This window comes from Meleagris gallopavo, chromosome 16 (genome assembly GCF_905368555.1).
Source record: "Meleagris gallopavo chromosome 16, MGAL_WU_HG_1.1, whole genome shotgun sequence".
Taxonomy (NCBI): domain Eukaryota; kingdom Metazoa; phylum Chordata; class Aves; order Galliformes; family Phasianidae; genus Meleagris; species Meleagris gallopavo.
Genome location: NC_139419.1, coordinates 13,151,548 through 13,178,177, shown reverse-complemented (window position 1 = coordinate 13,178,177; position 26,630 = coordinate 13,151,548). Strand labels below are relative to the sequence as shown.

The 26,630-nt window shown below is 54.0% G+C and overlaps 3 protein-coding genes across 5 annotated transcripts; 1 reads left to right on the top strand and 2 right to left on the bottom strand.

Annotated features, from left to right (window-relative positions):
* Positions 1-1,979: 1,979 nt before the first annotated feature.
* Positions 1,980-15,807, top strand: CCDC78 (coiled-coil domain containing 78). 3 transcript variants are annotated; one of them, XM_085237534.1, is made up of 16 exons: positions 1,980-2,186; positions 2,390-2,521; positions 3,440-3,526; positions 3,783-3,962; positions 6,580-6,672; positions 7,191-7,352; positions 7,441-7,491; positions 8,068-8,156; positions 8,718-8,796; positions 9,217-9,342; positions 10,701-10,912; positions 11,460-11,631; positions 12,063-12,106; positions 13,796-13,862; positions 14,693-14,793; positions 15,500-15,807. In XM_085237534.1, exons 1-16 carry the CDS (start codon positions 2,109-2,111, stop codon positions 15,624-15,626), a joined length of 1,800 nt encoding a protein of 599 aa, XP_085093660.1. In that variant the 5' UTR covers positions 1,980-2,108; the 3' UTR covers positions 15,627-15,807. The 3 variants fall into 3 exon arrangements, with proteins under 3 accessions (XP_085093660.1, XP_085093659.1, XP_010717631.2); XM_085237533.1 differs by lacking the exon at positions 6,580-6,672 and having other exon boundaries at positions 1,981-2,186; positions 7,191-7,346; XM_010719329.4 differs by lacking the exon at positions 6,580-6,672 and having other exon boundaries at positions 1,982-2,186.
* Positions 15,808-16,821: 1,014 nt separating this feature from the next.
* On the bottom strand, positions 16,822-18,250 carry ANTKMT (adenine nucleotide translocase lysine methyltransferase). Its single transcript, XM_010719328.4, is given in 5 exon segments — positions 16,822-17,036; positions 17,039-17,104; positions 17,319-17,459; positions 17,859-17,963; positions 18,054-18,250. Coding segments are annotated over 5 exon segments (543 nt in total). The 5' UTR covers positions 18,216-18,250; the 3' UTR covers positions 16,822-16,967.
* Positions 18,251-21,568: 3,318 nt separating this feature from the next.
* METRN (meteorin, glial cell differentiation regulator) lies at positions 21,569-24,927 on the bottom strand. Its single transcript, XM_085237742.1, has 4 exons — positions 24,733-24,927; positions 23,422-23,834; positions 23,253-23,312; positions 21,569-22,597 (listed from the first exon to the last, which is right to left on the bottom strand). The coding sequence occupies exons 1-4, from the start codon at positions 24,816-24,818 to the stop codon at positions 22,281-22,283; spliced, it is 876 nt and encodes a 291-aa protein (XP_085093868.1). The 5' UTR covers positions 24,819-24,927; the 3' UTR covers positions 21,569-22,280.
* Between the last annotated feature and the right edge of the window lie 1,703 nt (positions 24,928-26,630).

Genomic DNA, 26,630 nt, shown 5'->3' with positions numbered 1-26,630 from the left:
GATGGCTTGCTGGTGACAGCCACCACGTCATCTACATGCCTTGGCCATGAAAAAGCAAGAGGAAAGGAGGGCTCGGCGCAAAGCTGGCCCTTTGTGGGGTTCATGAAACATAAATTTGGTGTTTATGTGGTTTTTCATTCTTCCTCTTTGGGTTGCAATGACAAACTAAAAAAGCCCTTCCTGCCTGCCCGCTGTGCTGTTTGTGCTGTGAGCTGGGACGTTTGCTCCGTATATACAAAGCAGGGGAGCAGCAGCTGCTGCTGTGTCTGCTGGGTGCCAGCACAGCACCCTGCATGAAGGGTTTGCTCCAAGCCAGGCCTTTGAGGCACTGCGGTTCCATAAATAACACTGTATGTGTTAATTAGCCTTATATACTGCCATGATGAGCATCGTGAAGACCAGCAGTGAAGCAGGTGCCCATTGGGAGCCAGCGTTGGCTGTGGCCACCTATCTGCACCAGGGACACGTGGCTCTGCTCCTCTTCCCACCCTGCTGGAGCACCTGCTGCAGGCTTCCAAGCACCCCAGCGCTGTGGGCGTGTGTGAATCTGGCTTTCTGCTCGGCTGTGGGTGTGAAGAAACTGTGAATTCTTCTCAGCGCTTTCATTACCTTAATAAAATTACTTCGGGGCTATTAAGTTCTTTTGCAGAGAAATAAGATGTAACTGCATCTTTCATTAGCATCTCCTTCCCCCGAGCCCCAAAAGAGCTCTGCTGCTGGATTGCACATCTGTAGTTTTTTATTAAATTCACATCTAGGTGCTTGCAGGCCTTCGGCAGCAGCTTAGACCAGATGCTGCTGGTGGTGAGCTGGAGAATGGTGCTCAGCACAGTGCTTGTGTCAGGCCAGGCCTTCTCCCTCAGTTACAGTTTTAGATTAGCTGTAAGAACCTCCTCAGAGCTCTGGTCCTTTTGAACGTTGCATCATCAATGTTTTTCTTAAGAGAGAAGTTCTTACCTAAACTCACCTGCCTTACAGAAATAGCAGAGATAATAAGTCTCAAATAAGATAAAAACCAGCATTTGTTTTACCCCGTGACTGCCATTCACCGAGTTTTTCCAGCATCACCCTCTGTTCCTTAGCACTCTGTAGGCCTCCCTCCTATGTCAGAGGCTCTGTTCAAGCTCTGTGCATGCTTGGGACTCATCCTGGCCATTCTGGAAGATGGCCAGTTGGATTCAGTGACACTGCATAGACCGGCACAGTCCAGATTTAGCTGTCTGGGCTCATCAGAGTTCAGTGTGCCTCTAACTGTGAGTGAACATTGACAAACGAGCTGGGACAAATTCCTCTGAGTCTGCAGCAAGTCAAAGTTCAGCCGTGGCTGTAAGGGAAGCAGCTCCTGCTTGGAGAGCTGCTAGTAATCTCAAGCATAGGGAACTTCTTCCTGTCTCATTGTCAACACACAACTGGCTTTTGTAGCAGTGTCTTTCAGTGTATGTTTTGCTTTAAAATTCACATTTTTCCACATGGCATCCCTGATGCTAAGTGATAAACTTGGGAAGGTTCTTCCCTGTTACTGGCTGTAGCTTGGTCAGAGCTGAAAGATCCTGATCCTTTTGGACGGCTCGTTGGCCTTTCATATCTGTAGTGCTGTCCTTCCTTGATGACACGGGAGATACAAGTACTGTAGAGATCAAGGAAAAAAGTGCAGGAAAGTAAGCTGATAACTGTTCCAGAGCAGAGGGTCGGATTAAAGGCTTGAATTGTGAGATTGAAACCCAGATTTGAAATTCTGTGAGGCTCCCCACTATAGAGACAGAGGCCATTCCTTCAGCATGGTTCTGGGCTTGGAACAGCATTTCCTCACTGGCAGCATTTCTTCACTAGGAGTGTATGCTAAGCTTCTTGTTGAAATTTCTACTCTGTGCAGTGTCATTTCTTTTCCTCCAGCAGCTCCTGAGGTGGCTGCAGTACTTGGCTCCACCTCAAAATCGAGGTGGACAGCTTACCCTCTAGCAACCAAAGTTGATAGCAACTCTGCTTGTGGTTTCCCTAGAGAGAAAAGTTGCTGCCACAGAGATCCTTAGGTCCTGCCCTCACTCTCAGTCCCTGTTGCTCTAGTACTGTGCAGAGATCCCGGCCAGTGAGCACTGAGCCTCACACACATGGATTTTGGAAGTGTTGCAGATAAGGAGAATGTAAATGCTCTGACGGAGCAAGCACAGCATCTTGCTAACAAAAATGTGAGTATGAAGGTTTGCAACCTGTCATTGAACCAGTGCTCTGCAAATCCCATGAGGAAAAACCCCATCTGCAATCTGTTAAAGCTCTGAAAGCTGCATTTCCTCACTGCATATGCTACACTCTTTCCTTCCATCAGCACAGTGATGGGAGAGGAGAGCTCTGCTCACTGGCACTGGCTGTCAGAACTGTTTTGTGTCTCTAGGTGCAGCTGCAGGATAGGAATGAGAGGCTCCATGCGGGGTTTGGAGACGTGCAGGAGAGGATGAGGAGGCTGACTGGCTCCAAACCAGATTTGTCACCCAGAACGATCTTCAATGAAGAGGAAAAACTGAAGGTAAAACAGATGCCTGCAGAGTTAGAGAGAACTGAGCTGTGAAGCCCTGTGAGCCCAGATCAGCAGTAGAAAATCTCATGAGAAATGTTGGGACCTCCCCCCAAAAGCGTACGTGTTCCCAAAATCTAGGCTTTTCCATTTGCTCCTTGTAAATGTGTAGGCTGGAACAAGCTAGGACTGACTGTGATCCCACCAGCTTCACACACCTTCAGAGGGAGATGCAGGGCTGGCCCTGCTGCACAGAGCTGTGGGAGCCCCATCCCTGGAGGTGCCCCATGGATGGGGCCCCGGGCTGCCTGAGCTAATGGAAGGCAGCCAGCCCACAGCAGGGGTTGGAACTGGATGGGCTTTGAGGTCCCTTCCAACCCAACTGTGCTGTGATTCTATGACCTCCTCCTTCTGGAATAGATAAGACCTTGAGGCTGATTCTCTTCAGCTTTTCCTCTTTGAGGGTTCTGTCTTTGCCTTTCTGTTTGGTGTGTCTGAGGGGCAGCGTGCTTCAGAGCCAAAAAGCTGGGAGCTGATTGCGGTTCCTCTTCCCACTATTGCTCAGGTAAAAGGTGCAGCTGCTGGTCATAGAATCATGGAATTATAGAATCATTCAGGTTGGAAAAGACCACTAAGGTCGCCAAGTCCAACCCCAACCTGTCCCACCATGCCCACTGACCATGTCCCTCAGTGCCATATCCCCACAGTTCTTGAACACCTTCATGGATGCTGACTCTACCACCTCCCTGGGGAGCCTGTGCCAATTCCCACCACTCTTTTCTTTCTCAGAAGACATTTTTTCTAACACCCGACCTGATCCTTTCAAGACCTCTGTCTCTGAGCTCTGATTCTCTGGTGCAGCCAGTTGAAAAACTTTACTGGCCTCAGAATGGTCCGTGGATTTTTTATACTGTTCTTTTTCTCTCCTAGATTTCCAAAGAACTTGTTGATCTCCAAATTGAGACAAACAAAATGAAGGAGCAGTATGAAACGGAGAAATTTGAACTGAAAAATATGGTATGTGAAAGATTTCAGCTCTGCCAGATATCATTATCCAGGATGCATATTTTGTTGCATATCCATGTTTGCTTGCTAGGCGTATTCTCTTTTCTTTATCTAGAGCAGTGGATTTCCTCTGTTTCCCCAGATACTATGAAATTCATGTGAAACTCATCTCCCTTGGTGCTAGAACACCAAGTCTGGCCAAATAAATACCGTGTAATTACTGCTGGTCTCTGCCACAGCCTAATTCTTTTACCCCCCCCCTCTGCAGATCCTGGCCCTGGAGAACCGTGTGCTGGAACTGGAGCTCCGCAGTGAGAAAGTCAGTGAGGAACGTGATGCCTTACGGGATCACCTGCACACTCTGGAGACCAGCAGGAGGGAGCTGGCAGATGAGTACATCATTTTGAAGAGTAATTACCTGGCGCTAGGCAAAGAACTCGATCAGGAGGTGAGATGGCATTCACTTTGGTTTTCTCTACTCCGTAACACGATGATCTGACCTATGGACAACTTGGCTGTCTTTGGGTCGTTTATCCAAGCCAGGATCAGTCCTGCACCCACACTGACCTGTGTGACTGCGCTTTTCTGCCATCAGGCTCCCTATTTTACGCTATCCCAGCTCCCCACCCCTAGCAATGCAAAAGAGGAGGTCATTGCAGGTCTGCTCTGAGTGCACGTTTCACATCCCTTGGACTGCCAGCACGCTTTGTTTCCCTTTTTTCTGCATGGCTTGCACAGGCTGCATGGGAATGCATTTGTAGTCTCTCTCACTTCATTTGGTGGCGGGAAGGGGCCTAGAAGTTTTTGAAGTTGACAAGTTTATAGAAATATTAAATACAAGCACGTTTCTGATTCTCCCTTAAAGCACAGCGAATCTTCTGGTGACTGTTAAATTAGTGATGATTAAGTGAAGTATTTTGGATCTCGGATTTGTGCATTTCTTTGGCAAGAATAGCTACGTTAATAGGCCTTCCTCTCTTCCCTCCCCCTCCCACTTCTTCTCTTTGAATTGGATCGGATGACTGACACGCTCCTGCCTCCCACCCCAGCAGATATTTCAGCTGGTGCAGCCAAATGACCTAGTTTACTGTGCTGGCCTTGTGCTGACCTGTGATGGGAAGATGTGGGGCATGCTAGTTTAGAATCATAGAATCTTAGAATATTCTGAAGTGGAAGGATCCTGCAATTGGCTCCACACAGCTCTGAGCACTGTTGGAATGAAACATCATCCTACAGCCAACAAAGCTCCACCTGGAGCATTAGTCCTTGTCTGTCCCTTCTCTCTTCATGATGAGCATCTATCTGCAGAACTCAAGTAGAGAGGGGTATGCAAGACCATCCTATTCCAAATAAATCACTTAATGACTTGTGAAGTTATCCCTGTTAATATGGACGTGACAGTGAGTGGGGTATGTGCTCTTAGCCTGTTCCAGCTGGTAAGTGAAAAGCCAATTGAACTTACATGTTGTACCTTGCAGCAGGGATGTGTGCAAAGCACACACGTGCTGCCATTTGTCTCCCAGAATCTAAGGAGTGAAAATTTCTCATGAGGAGGCAAACTTGACCGCTTTCAGGGTGTGAACCCCCCCTGCAGCCCTTGTCCTGGGGAGCACGAGGCAGAGTGTGTGCAGCTGACTGTCAGCACTCTGCTGAGACAGGTACAGCATTCAGCCATCTCGGTTGCTTCTTGTCCCCAGGGGGGTGCAGTATGTTAGTCAAAAATTGGATTTTCAGGTTGCTGACATCTCAGAATGATGGCTTTAACAGGTTAGCAGTAATAATACGCTGTTTTCACGTGGAACGTTTCAAAGGGAGAAAAGCACATGGATTAAGTTACGTGACTGGACAGCATCCTGAAGAAGCAGTGGAGCAAGGATCAGAAGCCAAGGGTGAGATCCTGGGTTGTAATCAGTAGGGTGAGGATTTTTCCCCAGTGTTTTGGCTCTGGTTGTTGAATATCCCTGCCTGAAGCGAAAGAGGCTCCAACTTGGCAGGCCAGAGCTTGTCGTGGCATGGGCCTCTTGCTCATTATTTTCCCAGTGTGGACTTTCCCAAAGGAAATGGCAAAAGCAGCCTGCGGTTCTGCCCCCTCCCCTTCCCCAGAGCCCTTCGCGGGAGACAATGAACCTTTTACACATTCCCAATTACAAGTGCTACTTGTGACCTTGCCAATATGTTGTCATGGCTGCTTGGCGCAGAAGCAGCTCCGCGGGCTCATTCATGGTCCCTTGTAGGGAACAGTTAGAGTCTCTGAATTGTTACAACCCCCATTGTACGCCTTGATTCACAAATCGCCCTGTGTCTGTCCCCGCGAAGGAGAGCGGCCGCGCTGCCCTTTCCTGTCCCTGGGGAAGTGCCTTCCAGAAGATGCCAGTCCGACACTTTGTGCCTGTTTTCTAACGCGCTGTAAATTCTTCCTTTTCAAGACTCTGACCTTTTCTCAACTCCCTATTTCCTCCTCTTCTTTTGTTCAGGGGCTTACACAGGCCGGAGCGGTGCTACAAAGCGAGGCCGGCGCAGGGAACCCAAATGTGCACCAGTTCCATGCGGGGTTTTCCCTGGAGCAGGGCCAGGATTTAGGGTACATAGGAGGCACAGAAGCCCATCCTGAACCTGGGACTGCCTCCCTTTTTTTTTTTTTTTTTTTTTTTTTTTCCTGGCCAAAAAGCCGGTTCTTGTGTGCTGATGTGACCCCCTCTGATCAAATTGTCGGGGCTGACAGCTGCAGATGGATGGTTTTCGGTTGGGGAACAAGCCGCCTGTCTCTGCGTAGCTGTCAGTTTTCACAGCTGTATATCTCACCTCTTTGTCAGTCTCTTTTCTCCTCTCCTCTCTCCCTCAGCCCACCCTGTGCTATCTTTTGATAAGCTATTCTCTACATGGATGACTCAGATGACCTCTGCCTCCCATCCTCTCGATTCACTGCCATGGTAACAATTACTCAAGCTTGTCCCCAGTCATAAACCCCATCAAAGCTTTGTTATCTACATAGAAACCCTCCCGTGAGACATGAATTCCCCCAGTGTTCCTTCCAGATCACCTGTAACAGAGCTTTTCTCATTCAGATACTCTTTATCTTTTGGAAATGTGTCACTTCACACCAGCACTGCTTTGAATCTCACTGCCTACACGGTGCTGTGGGCTGTCTGCTTCTGGAGGTATGCATTCAAACAAAACTGGAATTAGCTGAGTGGCATCAGCCGAGATGGATGGATATTTGGCCATTCTCCCTTACATTATGTAGTCCGGCGCTGTTCAGAACCATTGTTTGGGAAAAGACATGTCTAAATGTTGGGAAGCTGTGTGGGGAGTACAGACTTGGGGTGAGAAGGGAGGCTGGAGAGCAGGATGGAGAGGTGTTGGAGGAGCAGTGCCCAGGGCTGAACCATGATTCCTATCTGAGAGTGAGATGGGCAGGGGAGTAAGGTGGATAACCCTGCAGGCTTTGCCTTCTGCCTGACGGTGATACCCTGCATTTCCATGAGAATTGGAAAACAAACCACTGATATCGTTGGATGTACGAGAGAGAACTAAAAATAAAACTCGCTTTCAGGAGGGGATGCAAGCACCAGCTTTGTGTTCACACCAAGAGCAGTGAGTGTGTGCTGAACAAACAGCGTGCAGAGCTGGAGAGGCAGCATTTCAGGAGCTCTGTCCTTCTTGTTTGGCCTGGCAGGTCTTAAAGAATGAAGAACTCAGCCTAGAGCTGCTCAGCCTGACCAATGCAAGGAGCACAGAGAGCAACCATCACCACTCCCATGCCTTGGCCACCAAGCCTGCTGCCGAGCCAGACAGAGTGCGAGTAACGGTGCATCGTCCCCCTGCTCAGAAGGTGAAGGTAGGGGCCTCTCTGCCTTTCTCCCAGTCTGAGCTTTTTGGAGAACAGAGATCCAACATGTACCTCCTTCTGTCTCTTCCAAAAATAGCCAGAAGACGTGGCTGCCCCTGAACAGGAGTGGCAAAACCCGGGAAGAAATGTGAGTGTGTGGGTCCTTGGGAAGCAGAGGGGGGGTTTACTCTGAGTGGCTGGTACTTGGGTTCTGTGGGTGAGCTGATGCCTGGATTTAGTTTCTTTTCCTTAAGCTGTGAAGCTGAGACCAGAATAACTCCAGCCCTTGTGCAGCAAAAGCTGAGAGAGGGCAGCTGCCCACTGGGGAACAGAAGCAGGAGTTTAACAACCAACAAGTGCAGGAAATACTTGCTTATTGTCAATTCTTGAAAAGATGGAGGTGGTAAAGCACCCAAAAATGGGAGCACAGAGCTATTTCCTGCCTCATTTCCATCCTCAGCCCAGTGACACCAGCTTGAGCTCCACCAGCAGCTCCTGATAGGATCCCGATTATCAGGGTCAGCATCTAATTTGGGAGAGCATTTCCAAATGAAACATCATTCCTGGTGTGCTGCAGAGCACTGCCAGCCAAACCTACCATTTCCCCTGTGTTTCTCTACCAGCAGGATTAGGGCGAGCTGGAGGCTCTCCTCACTTTTTCCCTCTTCAAGAATCCTGTTTCTGTCAGCTCTCCTTCTCATCTTCCCATTTGCTTGTCCCTCAGTTGCTTGGAAACCAGGATCACATAAAAGAGGAGATTGAAAAACTGAAGCAAACCTACGATTCGCAGCAGCAGAAGCTGGAAGAGAAAGTGTGAGTGTTTGGGAGCAAGCATGTCCTTCCCTTCTTGGGCATTGATGGAGCTCATTGCAGCTGAATGTGATCCCTACAAACAGGAGTGAAAACAGCCTCCCTTTGGTGCGTTCACTCTTAGAAGTGAGGGCTGGAAGCAAAAGCTGATGTTTGCAAGGATCTGAAGAGGGTTGAATGTCTCCTTAATAGTCTGTTTAGGTCCCTGACTGACTTGTGCACCCTTGAAAATCCACTTTCAGACACGCATGTGGCAACGTGCAGCAGCGTGGGGAGCCTCAGCCATACTCCCCAGCAGTCAGCAGGCTGCAGTGGGGCCTGAGTCCCCACGGAGGCTGTCCCAGTAGGGAGCTGGCCAAACCAGAGCCTCATGCCAGGCAGGACATGTATCTTTGGTTGTGAGAGCTCTGCAGCCTCTGCTCAGCACTCAGCTGGTGGTGTCCAGCAACATCTGCTGAAAGGTTTCTGTCATTACCTGTGATTTCCTTCTCGAGGCTGGCAATACTGGGCCTAAGAAGATGTTTGGGGTCTGCAAACAAATGTGCTTTCCTCCTCTGTGCCCAGGATCGATATGGAGAAGGAGCTGCAGAAGGCGAAGAAAGCAGTCCATGACCCCCAGCAGAAACTGGCAGAGCAATCAGCAGTAAGGCGAGCTCCCTCCCATTCTCTCCTGTGGTTCAGATATGGGTGCAATGCACAGAAGCGAGGGCTGGCAGTGCGGCGGGTGGCTTGCATCGAAGTGCTCCAACTGTCCAGGGAGTTTGTGGCACTGAGGTGTGCAGTGCAATGTGGTGGGATGTGCTGCTTGCTTGGGGTGGGAGGAACTGTTATTTTTGAAAGGGTTGATGAACTCACTTGCAGGGGATTGCAAATGACAAAAGGTAGCAGAGGAATATAGACTATAAACATTTTGAGAAATATTCTATACAAAAAGCCCTTCCCAACATCTCAGCTTGGAGGAAACAGAATATTTGAGAATGAAGCCCCCATTTCTTTTCCAGCTCTGTAATTCCCCTTGCCCAGCTGGAGGGTGAGGGCAGCAGCGTGTGCTTGTTGTGCCTAGGTGCTGCTCGCCTCTCGGAGCCAACTCCAGGAGGTGGAGGCAGAGAACTCCCAGCTGCAGTTGAAGCTAAAGGAGCTGAGCGAGGAGTACCGCTGCCGGCTCACGCAGTACATCAGGGACGTGGCGGTGGGTACCCCTAGGCCTGAAGGAGGCTGCATCCTTCTTGCAGGCTGCTGCTGTTCCCCTCCTTGCTGTGCTCAGGGAGGTGGTGGGAGCTGTTCTTGAGGCTGGAAGATCTCCCCACCCCATGCTGGGATGCTTGGCTGAGTCCTTGGCATGGCCTGGGGAGGAGGTGCCAGCCCCCTCCTGGCGCAAATTTCCTGTATGGCTACACTGAACCATCAGCAAGTTTCTGCTGGGACTTTCTTTCTTGGTCAGATTACTTGGATTGAAAGATCCTCTTATTTACTATGGCTGCTTTCCAGTTGGCTTCCAGTCCCCATTGCCCTGACAACTCCCCTCGGCAGGCCAGGCGATGCCACTGCTGCTTTGTTGCCGCTTCGCTTTGCTGCCTCCATGGTGCCCCTGCTGCTGTCCGCAGCGGAAGCTCTGCCAGCCTTGTGGTCGGCACAGAGCCACGTAATGCGAGTGCCTGAGACCTGCTCTGGGAACAAGGGCCTTTGGTAAAGTAAGGCCCACAGAGCACGGTAAGACCCAGCAGAGAGTAGGCATTTCAGATAGGTTCAGGCATGGACACCCGCTTGCATTCAGCAGGGAATGGGAAGAAATCTTTTTTTACATCCATAGTTGTTGGCAATTGTACTGGAAATGCTAAGTCACAGTCTGAGCCAGTGATTGAGCACCTGGTGGGAAGGCAGGGCCAACCTAGGGGAGCTCAGGTGCATGCAATACAGCTGAGTGACCAGAAGGGCTGGAACCAGAATCCACCCCTTCCCAGCCCTCATTAAGAGTTGGCAGCAGAGGTGAGGGGATCCACCTACCTGATGCCTTCCAAAGCTAAGCAGTTTTTCTTCCTTTGTTTCTGCGTCCACAGCTGCTGTGTTCTCATTTGCTGTAGTCTAGAATTGTGCTACTCTGCTATTATTGCTGTCCTTTCCATCATATTTTAATGTTACAGCGGTAATTGCTGTCCTGGAAGGTTAGCACTGAAGAACATGGTGGGATGATAGATCAGGAGACTGAGCAGAGCAATGTTTACTATGAAGAACAGTTTAACTTGTATCAGGGTGTCTCATAGCTAACGGGGAGTGGGGCATGGTAGAAAGAATGCAAAATCAGAGGCGGTGCTGACTGTGTTCCATAAATGGGTCACTAATATAGGGACACTGGTACAGTGCATCTCTGCCTTGAAGGGGTGGGGTGGAAGTTCTTTTAAGCAAATTAATGTCTCTTTAAAATTAGAAGGTATGTGCTATCCTAAGTGCTGTTATCACAAATATTCCTGGAACTTCCATGTGGGAGATGGGTTACGTGCCTTTAGGGAATGACTTGTCTTCTCCATTTTCTTTTCTATATGTTTAAAGGAGTACATGGACAGCAAATCCAGCACCCGAACCGGGCCTAGCAAGGCCCTAGCTGAGCATGCAGACATGAAGGGCTTTGTGGACAACATGCTGAAGGACATCAGAGCTTCCTACAAGGCTCGGGAGGAGCAGCTGGCTGGAGCAGCACGCAGCTACAAGAAACGCATGAAAAACTTGGCCAAGAAGCATGAGAACCTGCTGATTGCATACAGGTAGGGTTAAATGCACCCATAGCACCAGGCCCCTTGCTGCAAGGAAGGCAAGCAGGGTTCTTAGGTGCACAGAGGTGTGGAGGGCATGTTTGTCCCCATGCTCTTGACAAGCCAAGAGAAATGTGTCTGTGGCTGCACACCACAGTGCTTGGGCACACCAGAGATACTTGTTACACAGGTTCCTCCTGTGCAAAATCTAGGGTGAGAAACTGAATCCCCACTGAATGGTGTGGAAATGCAGGAGTTATTTGTGGTACCTCTGCTTCCCAATCCTTCCTGCAGTGCTCTCAGCTCTACTTCAAAGCTCTCAGCAGCTTGGGCTGTGGGAAGCATAAAAGCCATAAATAGCTCTATAGGATGAGCTCCCCTCAGAAGCGCTCCCAGGAATACTGCACATGCTGCTGCTGGGCTCTGCCATTCACCTTTTGCAGATGGTCTGGCTAAGCTAGCAGGACCAGTGGTACCTTCCTGCAGCTGCAGCAATAACCCTCATTGCATTACTTCACCAAAGCTACCAGAGACTAATGCCTCTGCCATGTTGGTACAGTGTGCAGCGAGAGAAGATCCGCTCCGTGGGCAGCAGTGAGATGGATTCTGGCCCTGCTGAGCTCCACTTTGCCATCACAGACCCAGAGCTGCTGACAAACACAACCCAGGAGCTAAACCGGCTGCGGGAGAACAAAGCCAAACTGGAGATGCAGTTACACGAATTGCAGAAGGTATTGCAGGGCTGCTGGCTTACTGCAGCAGTGCAGCTGGGTTGGGAAGCTCTCACAAGCAATAGTTAGAGCAATGAAATAGGTCTCTCCTCCCCAGGGGTTTGCTGTGTCTCTGTGGCAGGGGCAAGGGCAGTGCTTGCTCACTTTGGGATGTCCAAGCAGGAGCACCACACACAGAAGCACACAGGTCTGCTCTGCAGCCTGCCACTGATTCTGCCTGGGTCTTCCTTGAGTTGTGTGAGATACGTTGATTTAAATAGGAGCAGAATGGAAGACACCTTAAGACTCTCCTACACATCACTTCTTTGGCAGAGCACTGGGAGTTGCTGGGGTGCTAGGATACTTTATCACTTTGAAGACAGTGGTAAGGACTGTGATGAGATTACAATGGTTTAATGCTTACAGAAATACTCTTTTTCCTTTGCCTTCAGAAAAGACTGAAAGAAACCTCTGGTTTTCAGCTGTCTCCTGATCAGTTAAGTCATCGTCTTTTCCTGGGATAATTGTAATTCTGAATACTCCTTGTTGTATGGATTGAGGAGTGTGGGTTTTTTTTTCTTTTTTTTTTTTTTCATTACTGGGAGACAGTCATAAATAGGGAGAAAGAGAGCTGATAGGAACTCATCTGAGAAGAAAAGCCAGCTGTCGTCTCAGCACAGCATTTCCTGTGGTGAAATGAGTTGGTCATTTGGGCTTTGATCCAAGAAAGCTCTTAAGCACATGTTTGATTTAATCATGTTTTTAGTCCCACTGATCTCTTTAGAAGCTGGAGTTAAGCATACAGCTGAGTGCGTTGGTGGCCCACAACCTGAGAAAGGCCAGTGAAACAACACCAGCCTGGAACAGCCTTGTTTCTCCTCCCTCCCAACACAAAAGCTGGGCAGGAACACTCAGGTGGCCCTATGCTGGCACTACCCTGGCTTACTGACAGGCTGTTTTTTGGCTCATTTTGATCAGTCTTTTCCCCCTGCTTCATTCTTCTATTAAAATTCTACCAGGTGTAGCCATGCAGAGGTAGAATGAAGTGTCAGAAAAATCTGAGCTGGGATTTTTCTGCTTTTTAAAATACGGTGGCCTGGAGAACATGCCAAGAATTTCATTAACTGGATTCCGACACAGAAGAGCTGGCCAGTGCCTGAGCCATTGGGCTCCAGAGGAGTGCCTTGGAGAAGAGCTTGAGCCTTACCAAACTCTGCCACGTCTTCCACACTGAAAAGATAATACTAATCCTTCAACAGATGTGCTAATTTAGACACATGCAGGAGCAAGACAGAGAAGTACTAGAGCATGGTGATGCATCTTGTTAAGGTTTTTATAGCTGTTAAAAAGCCCTACATGCTTCAGAACATCTGTGTCCTGTGTGCTGGTAGCTTTTACCCTCGAGGTCACCTTGCTGCTCTCAGCAGAGACATGAAGCCTGGTGTCACCACAGCACTGCAGCTGTAACTACAGCTGGGTTTCTCATCCTTATCAGTGTGGGTTCCCTGTTTATTGTTCTCTTAACTTCTGCTCCTATGAAACTTCAGCCATGCTTTTCATGTGCCTGGCCTGAGTTGCAGCCACCAGAGGGAACTCGCACGGCTGCAGCGGAGCCGCTCTGCAGGCTGCAGCGCTCGAACACAATGCATTCCTCAGTTCATACAACCAAAATTCCCTGAGCATCAGATGTGACCTGTATTTTGCTTATTCAGACTGGGACAGAATAGGAAGAACTTTCCCACGGCTGGGCTGCACAGACAGCTCACCTATCGCACTCAGCGCTCCGAGCGAGCGGCTCTATGCTCACAGACATGAAAAGCGCCAGCGTTTGGCATTGATCATACCCAGCTCTCTATTTCCATAAAGTTCAGTCTTACAGTGTCAGGTTAATGACTCTTTCTGCTTGGAGTCCTCTGATGTATGAGTGTTGATGTGAGCTTGGAACAAATCCAGCCATCCCAGCGGGAATCCCAGGTTGGCAGAAGGGCTGTGACTCTCATGCCTGGGCACGGGGACAGGACTGTGTGCCCTGAAGAGGTTGGGGGCATCAGGATAGGAAAGGTTCCAAGCTCTGTGCTTTATGCTCTGATGGACTTGAGTGCATCCAGCCCCCAAACAGCGCGGTGTGACTTGTACGTGGGCTGGTTTGAATGCCTGTGCATGATCACAATCTTCTCCCTCCTAGGAAGCGGGATGAAGAGGGCTGGGCAGAGGTCAGGAAGCAGCTCCAGGAGTTCACACACACCACCCAGGTAAAGGCCTGGAAGGCACAAGTCTAGCATTGACTCACATGCTGGGAGCACAGTGCTCCAGGTGGGACCTTCTCTGGCCAAAGCTTTGGCTGTGAGCACCAAGTGACTCCACCAAGTGACTCTGCCCAGTGACCAGTGGTGTATTCAGGGTTTGCTACTGAAAGGAGTAGACCAGCCTTTACAGCTGCACATTGCTGGCTGGTATCTCTCCATCTCTTGTTTCAGCTCAAATATTGAGGTAACTGTGAAACAAGTTCTCAACCTTGGTTCAAGCTATAGATATCTAGTTTGAATGTGATTATGCTCGTCTGGTTTCCTCTGGGTGCAGAGACATTTGTGCTGCAGGCAGAGATGTTGTGCCTTGGAGTTCTTTCCATCCACAACATTGTCCTGCAGCAACCATAAAACTCGGGGGATGTGAGAGGGCTTAGAAGAAATGGGGTTTGCTGTCCAGCAGCAATGGCAGCAATAGGCCTGCTGGGGAGAAAGAGGGGTGCTGACAAAACAGTGCCGTGTGGGACAACTGGGGAAGGGCTTTGGAAACAGAATGGAGGCTCTGGTGGGTAAATTGTAGATTATTGAACCGGGGTACTGCATTACTGGGATGTCCCAGTCATGTTGTCTGTATGGCCAGTGGCCAGGAGGAAAGCTGGGCCACTGTCCCCAGGCTTCTTCCTCTGAGCACACTGGTCTCTTGGCTGCCTCTGCAGCTTCATTCCAGGTGTGCCAGAGCCGAAGTGCTTGGTCCCACCTGGCAGAGTGGGGTCGAGCGCCTTCATTCTCATCTCACAGTGCTCCCTCCTTTCTCCATGCTTTCCTTGCCACTCCAGGAGGATCTGGAGAAGGAGAGGAGTCAGCTGCTGACACGGGCAATTGTGGCAGAGGAACAGGTGTCGGAGCTGCAGGATTACATAGAGAAGCACCTAGCAAGGTGAGATAGTAGGATCTCTCTTTGCATGTTCTCTGCCAGAGGTTTGTGACTGCCTAACACGTCATGGTGCCCACTGCTCTGTCAGTGCCTGACCTCATTGCTGTCTTCCCTCAGCACTGCCCAGTGCAGTTATTGTCATACAGCACATCCAGCTGTGTGGACAGCTGGCACCAACCCCTGTTCTGTATGGTCAGAAGGCACATCTGCTGTCCTGCCATGCATCTCCCTTCCATCAGCGTTAGCCCATCCTTTGGAGGTGGCTAAGGGAGGGTTACCTAAAATACAAAGCCTTCCTCATGGGCTCATTGTTCCCCACAGCAGGCAGAACAACTGCTGGGGCATGGAAGGGTGAGAACAACCAGAGCACATCTGTTGGAGCAGTGTCCAACTCTGTGCCTGGTACACAAGGCAGCAGTCAGCTTACTGGGAGCTTGACTCATGCTCATGGGCTGGTTGCTGGTTCTAGTACATGGCAGAGGTGATGAACAGCTCTTCCCAAGGAAAAGGACAGAGTTTTCTGTCTGTTGGGGCTGAGATACCAATGTGGCTCAGCACCTGTGCTGGCTGGCAAGCAATACTTGACGACGCATGTTCTTAGCATGCAGCAAAGACAGGGTGAAGCGGGCACTTAAATTGATCACCTCCATGAGTGAACTGCCAGCAGGGCCATGACCATGCTGGAATCACTGTTGTCTCCCTCTTGCAGGTACAGGCAGGAGGTGCTGTGGGTGAGGAAGCTCGCTGGTGGTGAGGAACCACGTGCACGCAGTGCTGGGGCAGCTGATGCTCACTCACTGCCCAGATCTAGGAGGGCCATCAGCCGTGAGCTCTAGCTCTGCCCTGCAACTCCAGGAAGCAGCACAGTTAGAGTTTTAAAGAAAAGGACTTTCTGTCCTGAGGCTGGCCGAGGCAAGCAGCATCATTCCCTGGCCGAGAGCTGGGATGCACAATGCAGGGAACCATATGGGTGTCCTCGGTGTCAAATTAACTGTACTAAAATGGAACAGACAGTGATGCTGTGTTTGTCCTCTGACCATTCTGCTGTGGGAGTTCTCCTTCCCTGAGCACACTGTGACTGGGTCACAGGGCCACCCCTGGGCAACTGTTTGCTGTGTGATTGCAATGACAAGTTCCTGCTCCTGCCCTGAAGGATGCTGCAATGCTTTTCCTGGGTCAGACCTGGAGCGAGGTGCTCTTGGTTTAAGGGCTGGCTCTGCTCCTGCCTTTGCTCCTTTCTTAGTTTTTAAAAGAAAAAGGCAGGAGTGGTTCAGGCTGGACTTTCCTCTAAGAGGTTACAGAAAGAAGATGAGCTGCTCTGTCATAGTGAGAAAACCTTTTTTCCTCTGTGTTGGAACTAGAAAAAGAAATGCTATATGATGTGGGCAGGACCAAACTGAATTCATCAGCAGCAGGTGAGACAGACCAGCACCTTCCTGCCCCCTCCTCAAGAGAACATTGGAGCAGAACCCTGGGGCAGCGAGCAGGGGCTGCTCAGGCCCTCTGGCTCAAAGGCAAAGCACAAGACTCTGAGAAAGATCTGTACAAACATTTATTCTCAGAAACTACGGACTGAAAAGAGGCACTGGAGGTGTAGCCCTTACATTGTGTGCTAACTCAATCTGATTTTCCTTCTCCCTTTGTGATCGCTTTGGAAGGCACTCAGAGGCAAAGTCCTGGGGGAAGAGCCCAGCTAAGCACTGCTCAAGCACTGATGGGAGAGCTGCTGACAATGCCACATTGCTGACCCTTTGTACCAGGCTGGAGGAGCTGCTGTCAGTGTGCACATCCCTCTGTGCAGCTCCGTGCCACACGCCGAACCTCCTTCATGTCATAGGCCCAGGCTTGTTCCAGCCCCCGCCCAATGGTGCTGCTTGGGGTCCAGGAAGGGAAGGGGAAGCGCCCAGCCACCACACGTGCCTCATCAGGGAGTTCTGCCAGGAGTTTGGCAGCCAGGGGGGGTTTCTGGGGAGAGAGAGACAGCCGAGGCCAGGTGGCCTTAGGGAAGCATCATCGTGCTGCAGTGACCCACTTGCTGTCCCATAGCAAAATGGTTCCCAAGTGGTCCCTAAAAGCAGCAGTGTCCAATCGCCCTTCCATAGCACAGGATGGTCTGGCTCTGATTTTCTTCACCTCCAGCCTCATGTCTCTGGCCTTATTTTGTAAAGGCTTTTTGCTCATATTCCAGATCTGCTCTCTTTTGTAAGGACAATCTCCCTGCTAGGCTTGCTGAGGATAGCAGTGTCTCAGCACATGGACTTACCACGCTGGGAGCCAGGAACACAATCACGTTGTAGCAATCGGAAAGATTCGCCTTTAAAGAGAAGGAAAAGGGGAATGAAAGAAGAAAAGGCTCTTGGAGGATAATATGGGGGCACTGCTGAGTGCTATGACCCTTAAGGCAAGCAAAGATGCTATGGAATCCTTAAATATCCCAAGCTGGAAGGGATCCTAAGGATCGTCAAGTCAAAGCTCCTGCCCTGCCCTGGCTGATGCCCTGCACAGCCACTGTCCCATGTAGCTGTTACCTTCCACAGATCCTGCTTCAGGAAGGAAACCTTCCCCTCGTATCCAGCCCTGCGGGCCCGGTACCTGGCAAGCCACAGCAGCCAGGGGTTGAGCTCGTAGCCAACAGCCGGCCGGAGTCCTTGCTTGTAAGCTTCAATCACCTGGGAGAGAGAACAGGGGCTGAAATAAAGCTGTTGGGTTTGGGGCCAGGAGACCTCCCCACTGCTGCCTCCTGCCCTGGGCACTGGGGCTCCCCCTGGGACACAGATGTATATGGGGTGTATATAGGGATCACGGGTGGATAGAGGGGAGCGCAGGGTGGGTGCCTATAGGGGGCACAGGCATTGCATGTAGGGGGTACAGAGGGGTATATGGGTGTGTTGGTGGGGTGTTGGTGTATATAGGAGTGTACCTGGGGAGGCACCCTGGGGCAGCCCTCCAGCACCAGCCCTAGTGGGGGCTTGCTGGGTGCAGCACTGTGGCCCTGGGCATCTCTGCACTGGGGATGTCCTTGAGGTTTCCCCCCTCACGGGGGCTCCCCTCCCCCTCCCTCCCCTTACGAGTCGGCCGTCCCCAGAACCCAGATCCGCCGTCTTCCCCGTGCGGCCTCGCAGCAGTCCCATCACGTTGGCCACTTGCTGGGCGCTGGATGGCACGTATGGCACCTGGAGGCAAACGGCAGGGCGGGGGGATTCACTCCGCACCCAGCCTGCCGAGCAAAGGGGATCCCATTTTGGGGGGGCATTAGGGGGTACCTGCAGGTGCAGCGGCACCCGGCGGAAGCCAGGCATGAGCACGGCAGCCCACACAGCATAGGCAGCCAGGCCGGTGGTGGCCGCCAGCTGCAGCAGCCCACGGCCCCCCAGGGCCTCCCCCTGCAGCTGCCCCGCCAGCTCGTCCAGCGCCTCCGCGTCCATTGCTGCCGGAAGGGGCGGCCCCCACAACACCCCTGTCTTCCGTTGCCTGCATGGCCACGCGCCCACTGGGTGCCTTTCATCTGCTGCTCAGCTGCCAGCTCCAAGGCTCTGGCTGGGGCTGCTGAAGGTGGCAGCTCCCGGTGTGGTTGTGCTCGCTTTGCGAGCCTGTACACACTTCTGCGTGCTTGTGCACAGTTGTGCGTCCAAACTTGGAGCTCAGTCCCCATTGCCGCTGGCCCCGTGAGGCTGTGGGAAAATTCCAGCCTGTGGGTCACAGCGGGGGGCCCATGCCCACCCTCAATTAAAACCCAAACCCGGGAACAATACCACATCAATTAGGGAACGATGCACAAAGGGCAGGCAGCTTCCCAGCCCTGTGCCGGCGGTTGTTGATGCATCATCGCACTGCATGTCTTACAGCCTCCTCCCTGTATCCCCTATGCCCATGGTAGCAATTTTGGGGTGGCTCCCAGGATCCTGACTCTGAGAACCCGGGGCCAACCCAGAATCCTAAGGGGAATCCCATGTCCCTGTGATGGGGTGACATTGCTGTGCTCCCAGGCACTGCTTGGTTTCGTTCAGCCCCCATTAAGCACATGTCCCAGAGCAGCAATGGGAACAGGGCACACCATGAGGACAAAAGGCCATTTTTAATATTGATATCTACTTATATTTGCATAGATGAAGCACCTCTCGCTATGCGGATAATCATTCTTGAAAACCTCCTTGCTGTTTATACACAAGAAGTCACCCTTGGCCGTGTCCCTGCACAGCACCACTGCATGGCATGGGGCTCAATGGCAGAGGGGCGGTGGGAGCTGCCCCTCCCTCCCCCTCAGTGCTGTGAGACAGCCCAAGCATGGCTGCAGCCAAATGGGACATGGGGATCACTCCAATTTTCTGCAGCTTGTTGGCAGGTGGAGCCAATTAGGCTGAGAGTGAGCAGAAAATCGGGGAAATAGGATCCAGGGGCTCAGGGCTGGGGGTTTGAGCAGCACAGGGAGGGGAGAAAGAGGGAGGAAAACCTCAGGGTGCAGCTTGTGCCCCCCAGGATGCCAGAGGGGAGGATGATGAATGAAGCCATTCCCCGCACACAGGGTGCTGGGGTTGTGGCATGGTGCAGGGTTGAGCAGGTGGCCATGCGTGGGGAGCTTTGGAGCCCCAGTGCCTCTCATCCCCGGTTGCTCCCCCCGCTGAGGCCACGGCGGCTGCAAAGCGGCTCCAAGAGCTGGGAATTTGTCACCATGCGCTGGGAAAGCTCCTTCCCACCAGCTGTCGGCATCGCTGGGGGTCCCAGGGGTCGGATTTGGTGTGGTTAAAGCTGGAGGGGAGCTGTGAGGCAGAGCCCATGGCTTGAGATGGGCATCCTCCACTGGTGCTGCATATAGGTACCCAAAATCCCCCATCCTGCCTGATGCTGGGCAGCCTCTGGCCCTGGGGAGGCTCATCTTGACCCTATGGGGCATTCCTGACCCCAAAGGCATCATCCTAACCCAATGGGATACCCCGAACCCCGTGAACATTATCCAGTCCTTAGGGCATCCCCTAAGCCTGAGGTCATCATCCTGTCCCTATGGGGCATCCCTGATCCCAGCAATGTTATCCAATTCTATAGGGCATCCCCTAACCCCGGGGACACCATCCAACCCCGCAGAACATCCCCCAGCCCCACGGCATCTCCAGGTCCCACAGTGCTGTATGCAGTGGGGACATGGGGACAGAAGGGACGGGGGATGCAGGACAGCCCTGAGCCAGACGTGAGATGAGATGTCCATCCCCCTGTCCATCCTCCTGCTCGGGGCGGGCTGCGCACAGCCGGCCGCCTTTGTGCGTTCCTTTGTGCCCTGGGATTCGCGCGTCCCGGCTTTTATCTGGCGCTCTGGAAGGGGGGAGGAACGGGAGGGGAGAGCGGGAGGGTAGGAAAGGGCTGGGGGGGAGAAAGTGGCGCGAAATGGCCGCTCCCTTTGTGCGGTGGGGATGGCGACAGGGACTTTGGGGACACCCCGCAGGTGCTATCACACAGCATTTTGCCCAAAGGGCTCCTCAATTGCAGTGGCTGTGAGGTCCTCTGTGCTGGAACACTGAGTTGTGTCGGGGGTCAGCTTGTGGGTTGTCCCAGGCCCCCCATCTGGCACAACCATTGGGACAATGGGGACAGCAATCACTTCTATACCCCCATCCTGTGTCCGGTTGGCACAAAACCCCTTGCCACGCCGCCATCCTCACCATCACAGTGCCTCTCACCTTGTTTTCTACCCTGCGGAGGAAACATGAACGGAATGGAGCCTGCTCACTGCAGCTCTGCCCACTGCTTGGTGCCAAGAGGCCAGTTGGCTGAGGGTGGGCTTTGGGGGGGACACTGAGAGGACAGGGATGTCAGGACCACGGTACCAACCCCAAGACCCAACTCACCATCACCATCCCCAACCCACAGTGGTGGTGACACCGTGGCACCTCCTTGTAGGAAGCCACAGCCCGGCGCTGCGGGGAAGCAGGAGTGGGCGGCCCCAACCCGGGGCAGAGGGCACCAAAAACACCACCGAAATCCGTGTTGGAGAGAAAGCAGAGCCGCAGCCTTTTCCGCTGCAGCGGAACGATCTGATTTGGCCAAATAAACAGAGAGGGAGAAAAACAAGGGATTCGGCCGCCGGACAGAAAGCCGCCGGATGCTCAGAGCATTACATGCAATAATTTCAGCGACAGGAATGCGCTGGGGTCACAGGAGCCGGGATTGCGTGGGCAGCGCGGGGCCCTTTGTGTGCGTTCCTTTATTGCTTTTCCACCTCCCTCCTCCAGATTTCCCACTCCTTCCCAATCTGCCCCCTATTTTGGGGCTCTGTCCCAACCCCCAATCCCTGCATAGCCCCAAACAACAGCATAAAATCATCGAGGAAAACCATAACGTGTCCTGAACCATCCGCACAGCTGCATTCTCGCAGGCAGATCCCATCGTTTTATCCGCACGCCCATATTTTAATTAAGCTCCAAATCCAGCAGTGCTCATCAGGAGCGGTTTGTGGATGGGAAGAGGAACTCTGGGGCTGGGCTGGGCACAATGGGGCCTTGTGGCTGTGGGCTCTGATGAGATCGGTGCTGACAGCAACAACACGGGGGGGCCGACCCCAGGAAGAGCAATTTGGAAATAGCAGTATGTATCTATACACATCTATGTGTTCCTATAGGTGTCTGCAGCCCTGCAGGGTGCGGGATGCTCAGCCGTGCACCACAATGCTCAGTGCCCATCTGTCACCACTCGGTTAAAGAAGGCCACAAACATGACAAATACAGCTTAGTTTATACATATATATATATATTAAAAAAAAAAAAAAAAAATCACGAATTTGGTATCGTTATAACTTTAGTGCACATACGATGCCCCCCCCACCCTCAACGGTTCAAAATCCCCCCCTGCCCTGGTGTGGTGGCACCGGGAAGCCACTGTGAAGCCACGGCCCCGTGGTGTCCCCATGTGGGCGGTGGCACAGCCCCACCTCTCCCTGCTCCTGTCCCCCTTCTGCACTCAGCACTTTGGTTCTTTTGGGGACCCTCCGTGCCACCTCTGCTCCCTCCTCAGCCTCGCTCCTTCAGCCTCGCTCCTCCTGCTCCCACCTCCACCCGTGTCCCCTGTCACCCTTAGGACCAGGGCACGGCTCTCCATCTCTGCAGTCCCCCTTCCACCCTCAACACTGCCGATCCACCTCCTCTCCCTGCTGTCACCACTGCGCTGTGCCACCGCTCTCCTCATGCCCTGCATTGTCCCCACACCTGCAATGACCCCTCAGCCCCCAGGACCCCCAGCCCGGAGCCCACTTCTGCAGCCCCCCAGGGTCACACACTGGGAAAATCCCATCCTATCCTGCAGGATTTTCACAGGGCTGTCCCCACCCACCGTGCTCCCACGTCCCTACGTGCCTGTCCCTGCAGACAGCATGCAGCCCCTTCCGCGTGGCGATGCCCCCAGCATCCCAGGGCAGCGGGAAGTGGCTGAGATAAACACATTTTCCAGTGTCTCTCGAGCAGGGATGCTCCCAGCTCCCAAGTTGGGGGCTGCCCACCCCAAGCTGCTCAGTCCACAGGGAACTCGCAGGGGTTTTGCCTCCTGCGCCGGGCGCCCTCGTAGATGCGCTGGAAGTCCTTGTAGCGGGGAGCGCAGCTGAGCCATGCCTCACCAAAGTGCAGCCACCCCGTGAAAAGGAAGGTGCCGGGGCCCGGCCGCACACCGCAGCGCAGAGGGGTGCGGATGCTGCCTGCCGCCCGCCCCGGCCGCCCCCCTGTTTGGAAGAGGGGGAACTTCTGGCGGTGGATGCGGACGGCGCTCACCCCGATGACGGATTCCTGCAGCTCTGCGTCGTTGGAGACGCTGTGGATGGTACCGCGGACCACTGCGGGGAAAGGCAGACAGGGATGAGTGTGCACCTGTCCCCATCCCTATCCCCATCCCTATCCCTGTCTCCACGCCCTTTCTCTTTCTTATCCCCATCCTCACATCCTCATCCTTGTTTCCTTCCCCAGTTCCATCCCCTTCCCCATTCTTATCCCTATCCTCTTCCCCTTCTCTGTCCTGATCGTCATTCCCACTTCCATCCCCATTCCTTATTTCCACTCCCATTCCCCATTCCTGTTCCCATCACCATCCCTGTCCCCATTCCCATTTCTATTCCTTTTCCCCATTCCGTTCCCCATTCCTGACCTCATTCCTGTACCCATCCCCATCTCCATCATTATCCTTATTCCCGTCCCCATTCCGGTTCCCCATTCTTATTCCTTTTCCCCATTCCCATTCTCATCCCCATCCTCCAGCAGCCTCAGGGACCCATTGCAGGCTGGTGCAGCAGCAGAGTGAAGGGGAACACATGGCCCCATGTGGATGCAGAATGGGGCGATGACATATGAGAGCAGCACGGGGCACCATGGCCATGCCACGGGCTGGATGAGGACAACACGAGGCTCTCGAAGCAGCGCTGTCCCATCACCCCATCCCTACAGCATCCCACTCTGTATTTCCCTCCCTCCTCCTCAGCCCAAGGATGCACTCACCAAAGTCACTAGTGCAAATGGCCATCAGGAGCTCGGTGTCATTGCACGGCCGGCACACCCCTACAATAACCAAACACCGTTGTCACCGCAGCGTGCCCACACCATGACAGGAGAGAAATCCCCCTTTTCAAGAGGTTTTCCCACTTGGAGAACCCAAAGACGTTCTCACCTTCGGCAGGCAGCGCGGGCCGGGCGAGCCAATCCCCCCGCAGCTCATAGCGAAAGGCAGCGATGCGGCGGCTGATGTCACGCTGCGGGGTGGCCTGCAGGAACAGGGCCACCTGCTCATGGGGTGGCCAGCTGAAACACCTCACACGGGGCCGCGGGGCCACCTCTGCCTCAGGCAGCAGCAGCTCCAGCTTCCCGTCCCGCTCCAGGTAGAGCTGAGCACCCCGGAAGGTGCCGGCTGGCTGAAGGCAGGCGGTGACGTGTCGGGGGCCGCGGCCATCAGAGGTGGTGGCGGGGGGCAGGCGGGGGGCCAGGCGGAGGCGGAGAGCCCCAGTGGGGTACAGCCACTCCAGGGAGCCCTCGGCGCAGCGCAGGGTGAGTTGCTCCACGCTGCCCACCTCCTGTGACAAGCCGCTGCAAGGCACCGGGTACAGGGTCAGTAGGACTCCGAGTGCAGACCCCAATCCCTGACCCACCCAAAGTGTCTGCACATGGGAGGTGGAAACCCCAAAGAGAAATGCTAGAGCCTTGACTTCTTGGCTTTGGGGTGCGGTTTGGTGATTTATCCCCATCCCCATTTCCCCATCTGGGGATGTTTCCTGCGTGTTTTCACTCTCCTTGCCCCCAAATCCATCCCATTCCCTTTGCCCTTTCTGGGTGGACTTTTGAGTTCTGGGATCTGTGGGTTGGAGGGAGGGGGGAGTCACCTCGCTCCCTGCTCTTGTGGGATTCAGGTTCTCACGTTCCCAGCTCAACATTTTGCCGCTCCTGGCGCCGGGGCTGCGAGCCGGGGGAAGCGGGGCTGCCTTTAGGGTCGGGGGGAGCGGGGGCGGCCGCTTTGTCCGGGCCGAGGCGCTGGCGGCTGCGCGGCCCCGTGGCCCCGCCGCAGCCCCTCCTGCCGGGCCCCGCTCTTTGTTCCCGAGTTCGGCGCCTTTCCGGGGTGGGAAAAGGCCCCGGGGAGAGTTTTTGGGGTCTCGGGGAGAATTTTAGGGCCCCAGCAGCCATTCCGACCAACCAATCGCGGGGTTGTAGGGAGCGGGGACGCCGCGTGGAGAGGAGGATGGAGGAACGCACGGGTGAGTGGGGGGGAGATGTGGAAAGGCAGCTCGGAGCCCCCCAGGCTGAGGGCAGCTTTTTGGGGAGTCGGTTCGAGCGAGGAAACTGAGGCAGAGAGAAATCCGAGGACTCAGCCTTAAGAGATGCACGGGGCTCTCTTCTCCACCGGGACCGGGATTGGGATCGGGACGGAGGTCGGGATCAGAAAGGAGACTGGGATCGGGATGAGCCCGGCCCCACGCATCCCGGAGCTTACCTCCCCCTCCAGCTGCACTGATCCGCCGAGAAGCTGCCGAGGGCAGCGGCCAGCCCGGCTAGGCACAGCGCCCACAGAGCCCGCATGGCCGCTCCGGGGCTCCGGGCTCCCGGCAGCGGCGGCCCCGGGGGCGGCGGAGGCGGCGGCGGCCCCGGCCGTGGCCACGGATCGCAGCGCGCTGGGGAATTTGGGGGGGGTGGGAACCGGGGGGGCCAATCAGCGCCGCGCCCCCAAACTTTGAGCCAATAGGGGCGGAGGGGCGGGGTTGACCCCCTCTACTTCCCCCCCCAAACCTCCACCCTGAGCATCCCACGCGGGGAGTGGGGATCGGTTCGCCACCTCCGGGGACCCCAGGGCATAGGGGGGTGGCACGGGTTATCCCATCCCCACACCCCCCCACAACCCGGGGATCCCCCATTGCCTCCCCACGGAGGGGATTTTCTCGAGAAGGGGCCGCAGCATGTGGAGCTGGGCCTGGCTCACCCTGGGACCCCCAATCCCATCCCCAAATCGCCCTCTGGAAGGATTTCCCCCCAATTTGGACAGCCGCTATCAGCATCTGGCTGCCAGCCACGCATCTGCATCTCCTCCATCTCCCCTTCTTCCGCGAGCTGTTCCCAATTATGGCATTTTATTTTATTTTCCCTTCAGACACCATTGTGCCGGGCTCACAAACCCTGCAATTAATTAAGTTTCCATCGAGTGACAGCCCGCCAAAATGTTTGAAATAAACACGGAACAATTGCGATGCGATGATACAGGCGGAGAACAAAGTCCCCGGAGAGAGGGTGGAGCCGAATGGAAATGAGGGATTGTAAATTTGGATGGCAGAAAGAAAGAGAAAGGAGGGGAAGAGGAGGGGGCCGGGCACGAGGAGGGGGAAGAGGGATTCAGAGCCCTCCGGCCATGAAATGACACTGAAAGAAGTCAATCTGATGGAATCCGTGGAAAATTAAGGCCTGGAGAGGGTGGATGCTGTAGGAGATGGACAAAGGCAGCAGGGTCAGCACCACTGCCCACCGACCTCCTGGAGCCAGGCCTGAAGTGGGCTGAATCGGACTGGAATGAGTTGAACTGGGCCTGAACTGGGCCGAAATGAGTTGAAATGGGTCCATATTGGGCTGAACTGGGCTGAACTGGGAAGATGCAAAGCCCTGTGCAGCACAGCACGCACAGCCCCAGGCCATCATCACTCAGTGAGCCCGAGTGGGGTGAAGCATCCCTGGAGGCAGCCAGAGGTGCCACCAACTGAAATGTTTTGGCCTCATGGCCAACGTCCCCTGGCAGTGTCCCCAGGCCGTGTCTATGAACCATCACCCCAATCCACCTCCAGTGCCCCCCCTGCCCCCCATGACACTGTGCTGCAGTCCCCTCCACCCCAACCACTCACCTGCTGCAGGCACACCTCGCACCCACCTCCATCATGACCATGCGGGGCCACATGTCCCCACGCTGGGGACATCCTCCCACTGTCACCCCCGTGGTGTCGGCTGCCCGGCTCCCTGCTCCCGGGTCGCTTGGTGTCCCCGAGCTTCTCGGAGCCCCGGGCCGGGATGCTGCGGGCTCGCAGTGCCCTCTTGTGACTGCGGACACGGCTCTGCATCCCCCCAACCCCGACCCTCCCCAGCAGGGATTTGGGATCTGCGGGTCTGGGCCTGATCCTGCCTCAGCTCTGCCCATACACCGGCATTCGGCACGGTGGAGTAGGGTGGGCAGAAACCCTCCTGGGGGGAGGCAGAGGGGCTGTGAGGTGGGCGGGGAGCTGCAGGGGCTTCTCGGAGGGGAAGGGGCTGGGACCTGACCCTAAAGGGCTGCTCAGAGGCTGAGGCTCCCCATCCCTTCCTGAAGCTGTGGCTGCGTGGGGAGCTGCTCCTACTGAGCCAAGAGAGCCCGTGGGA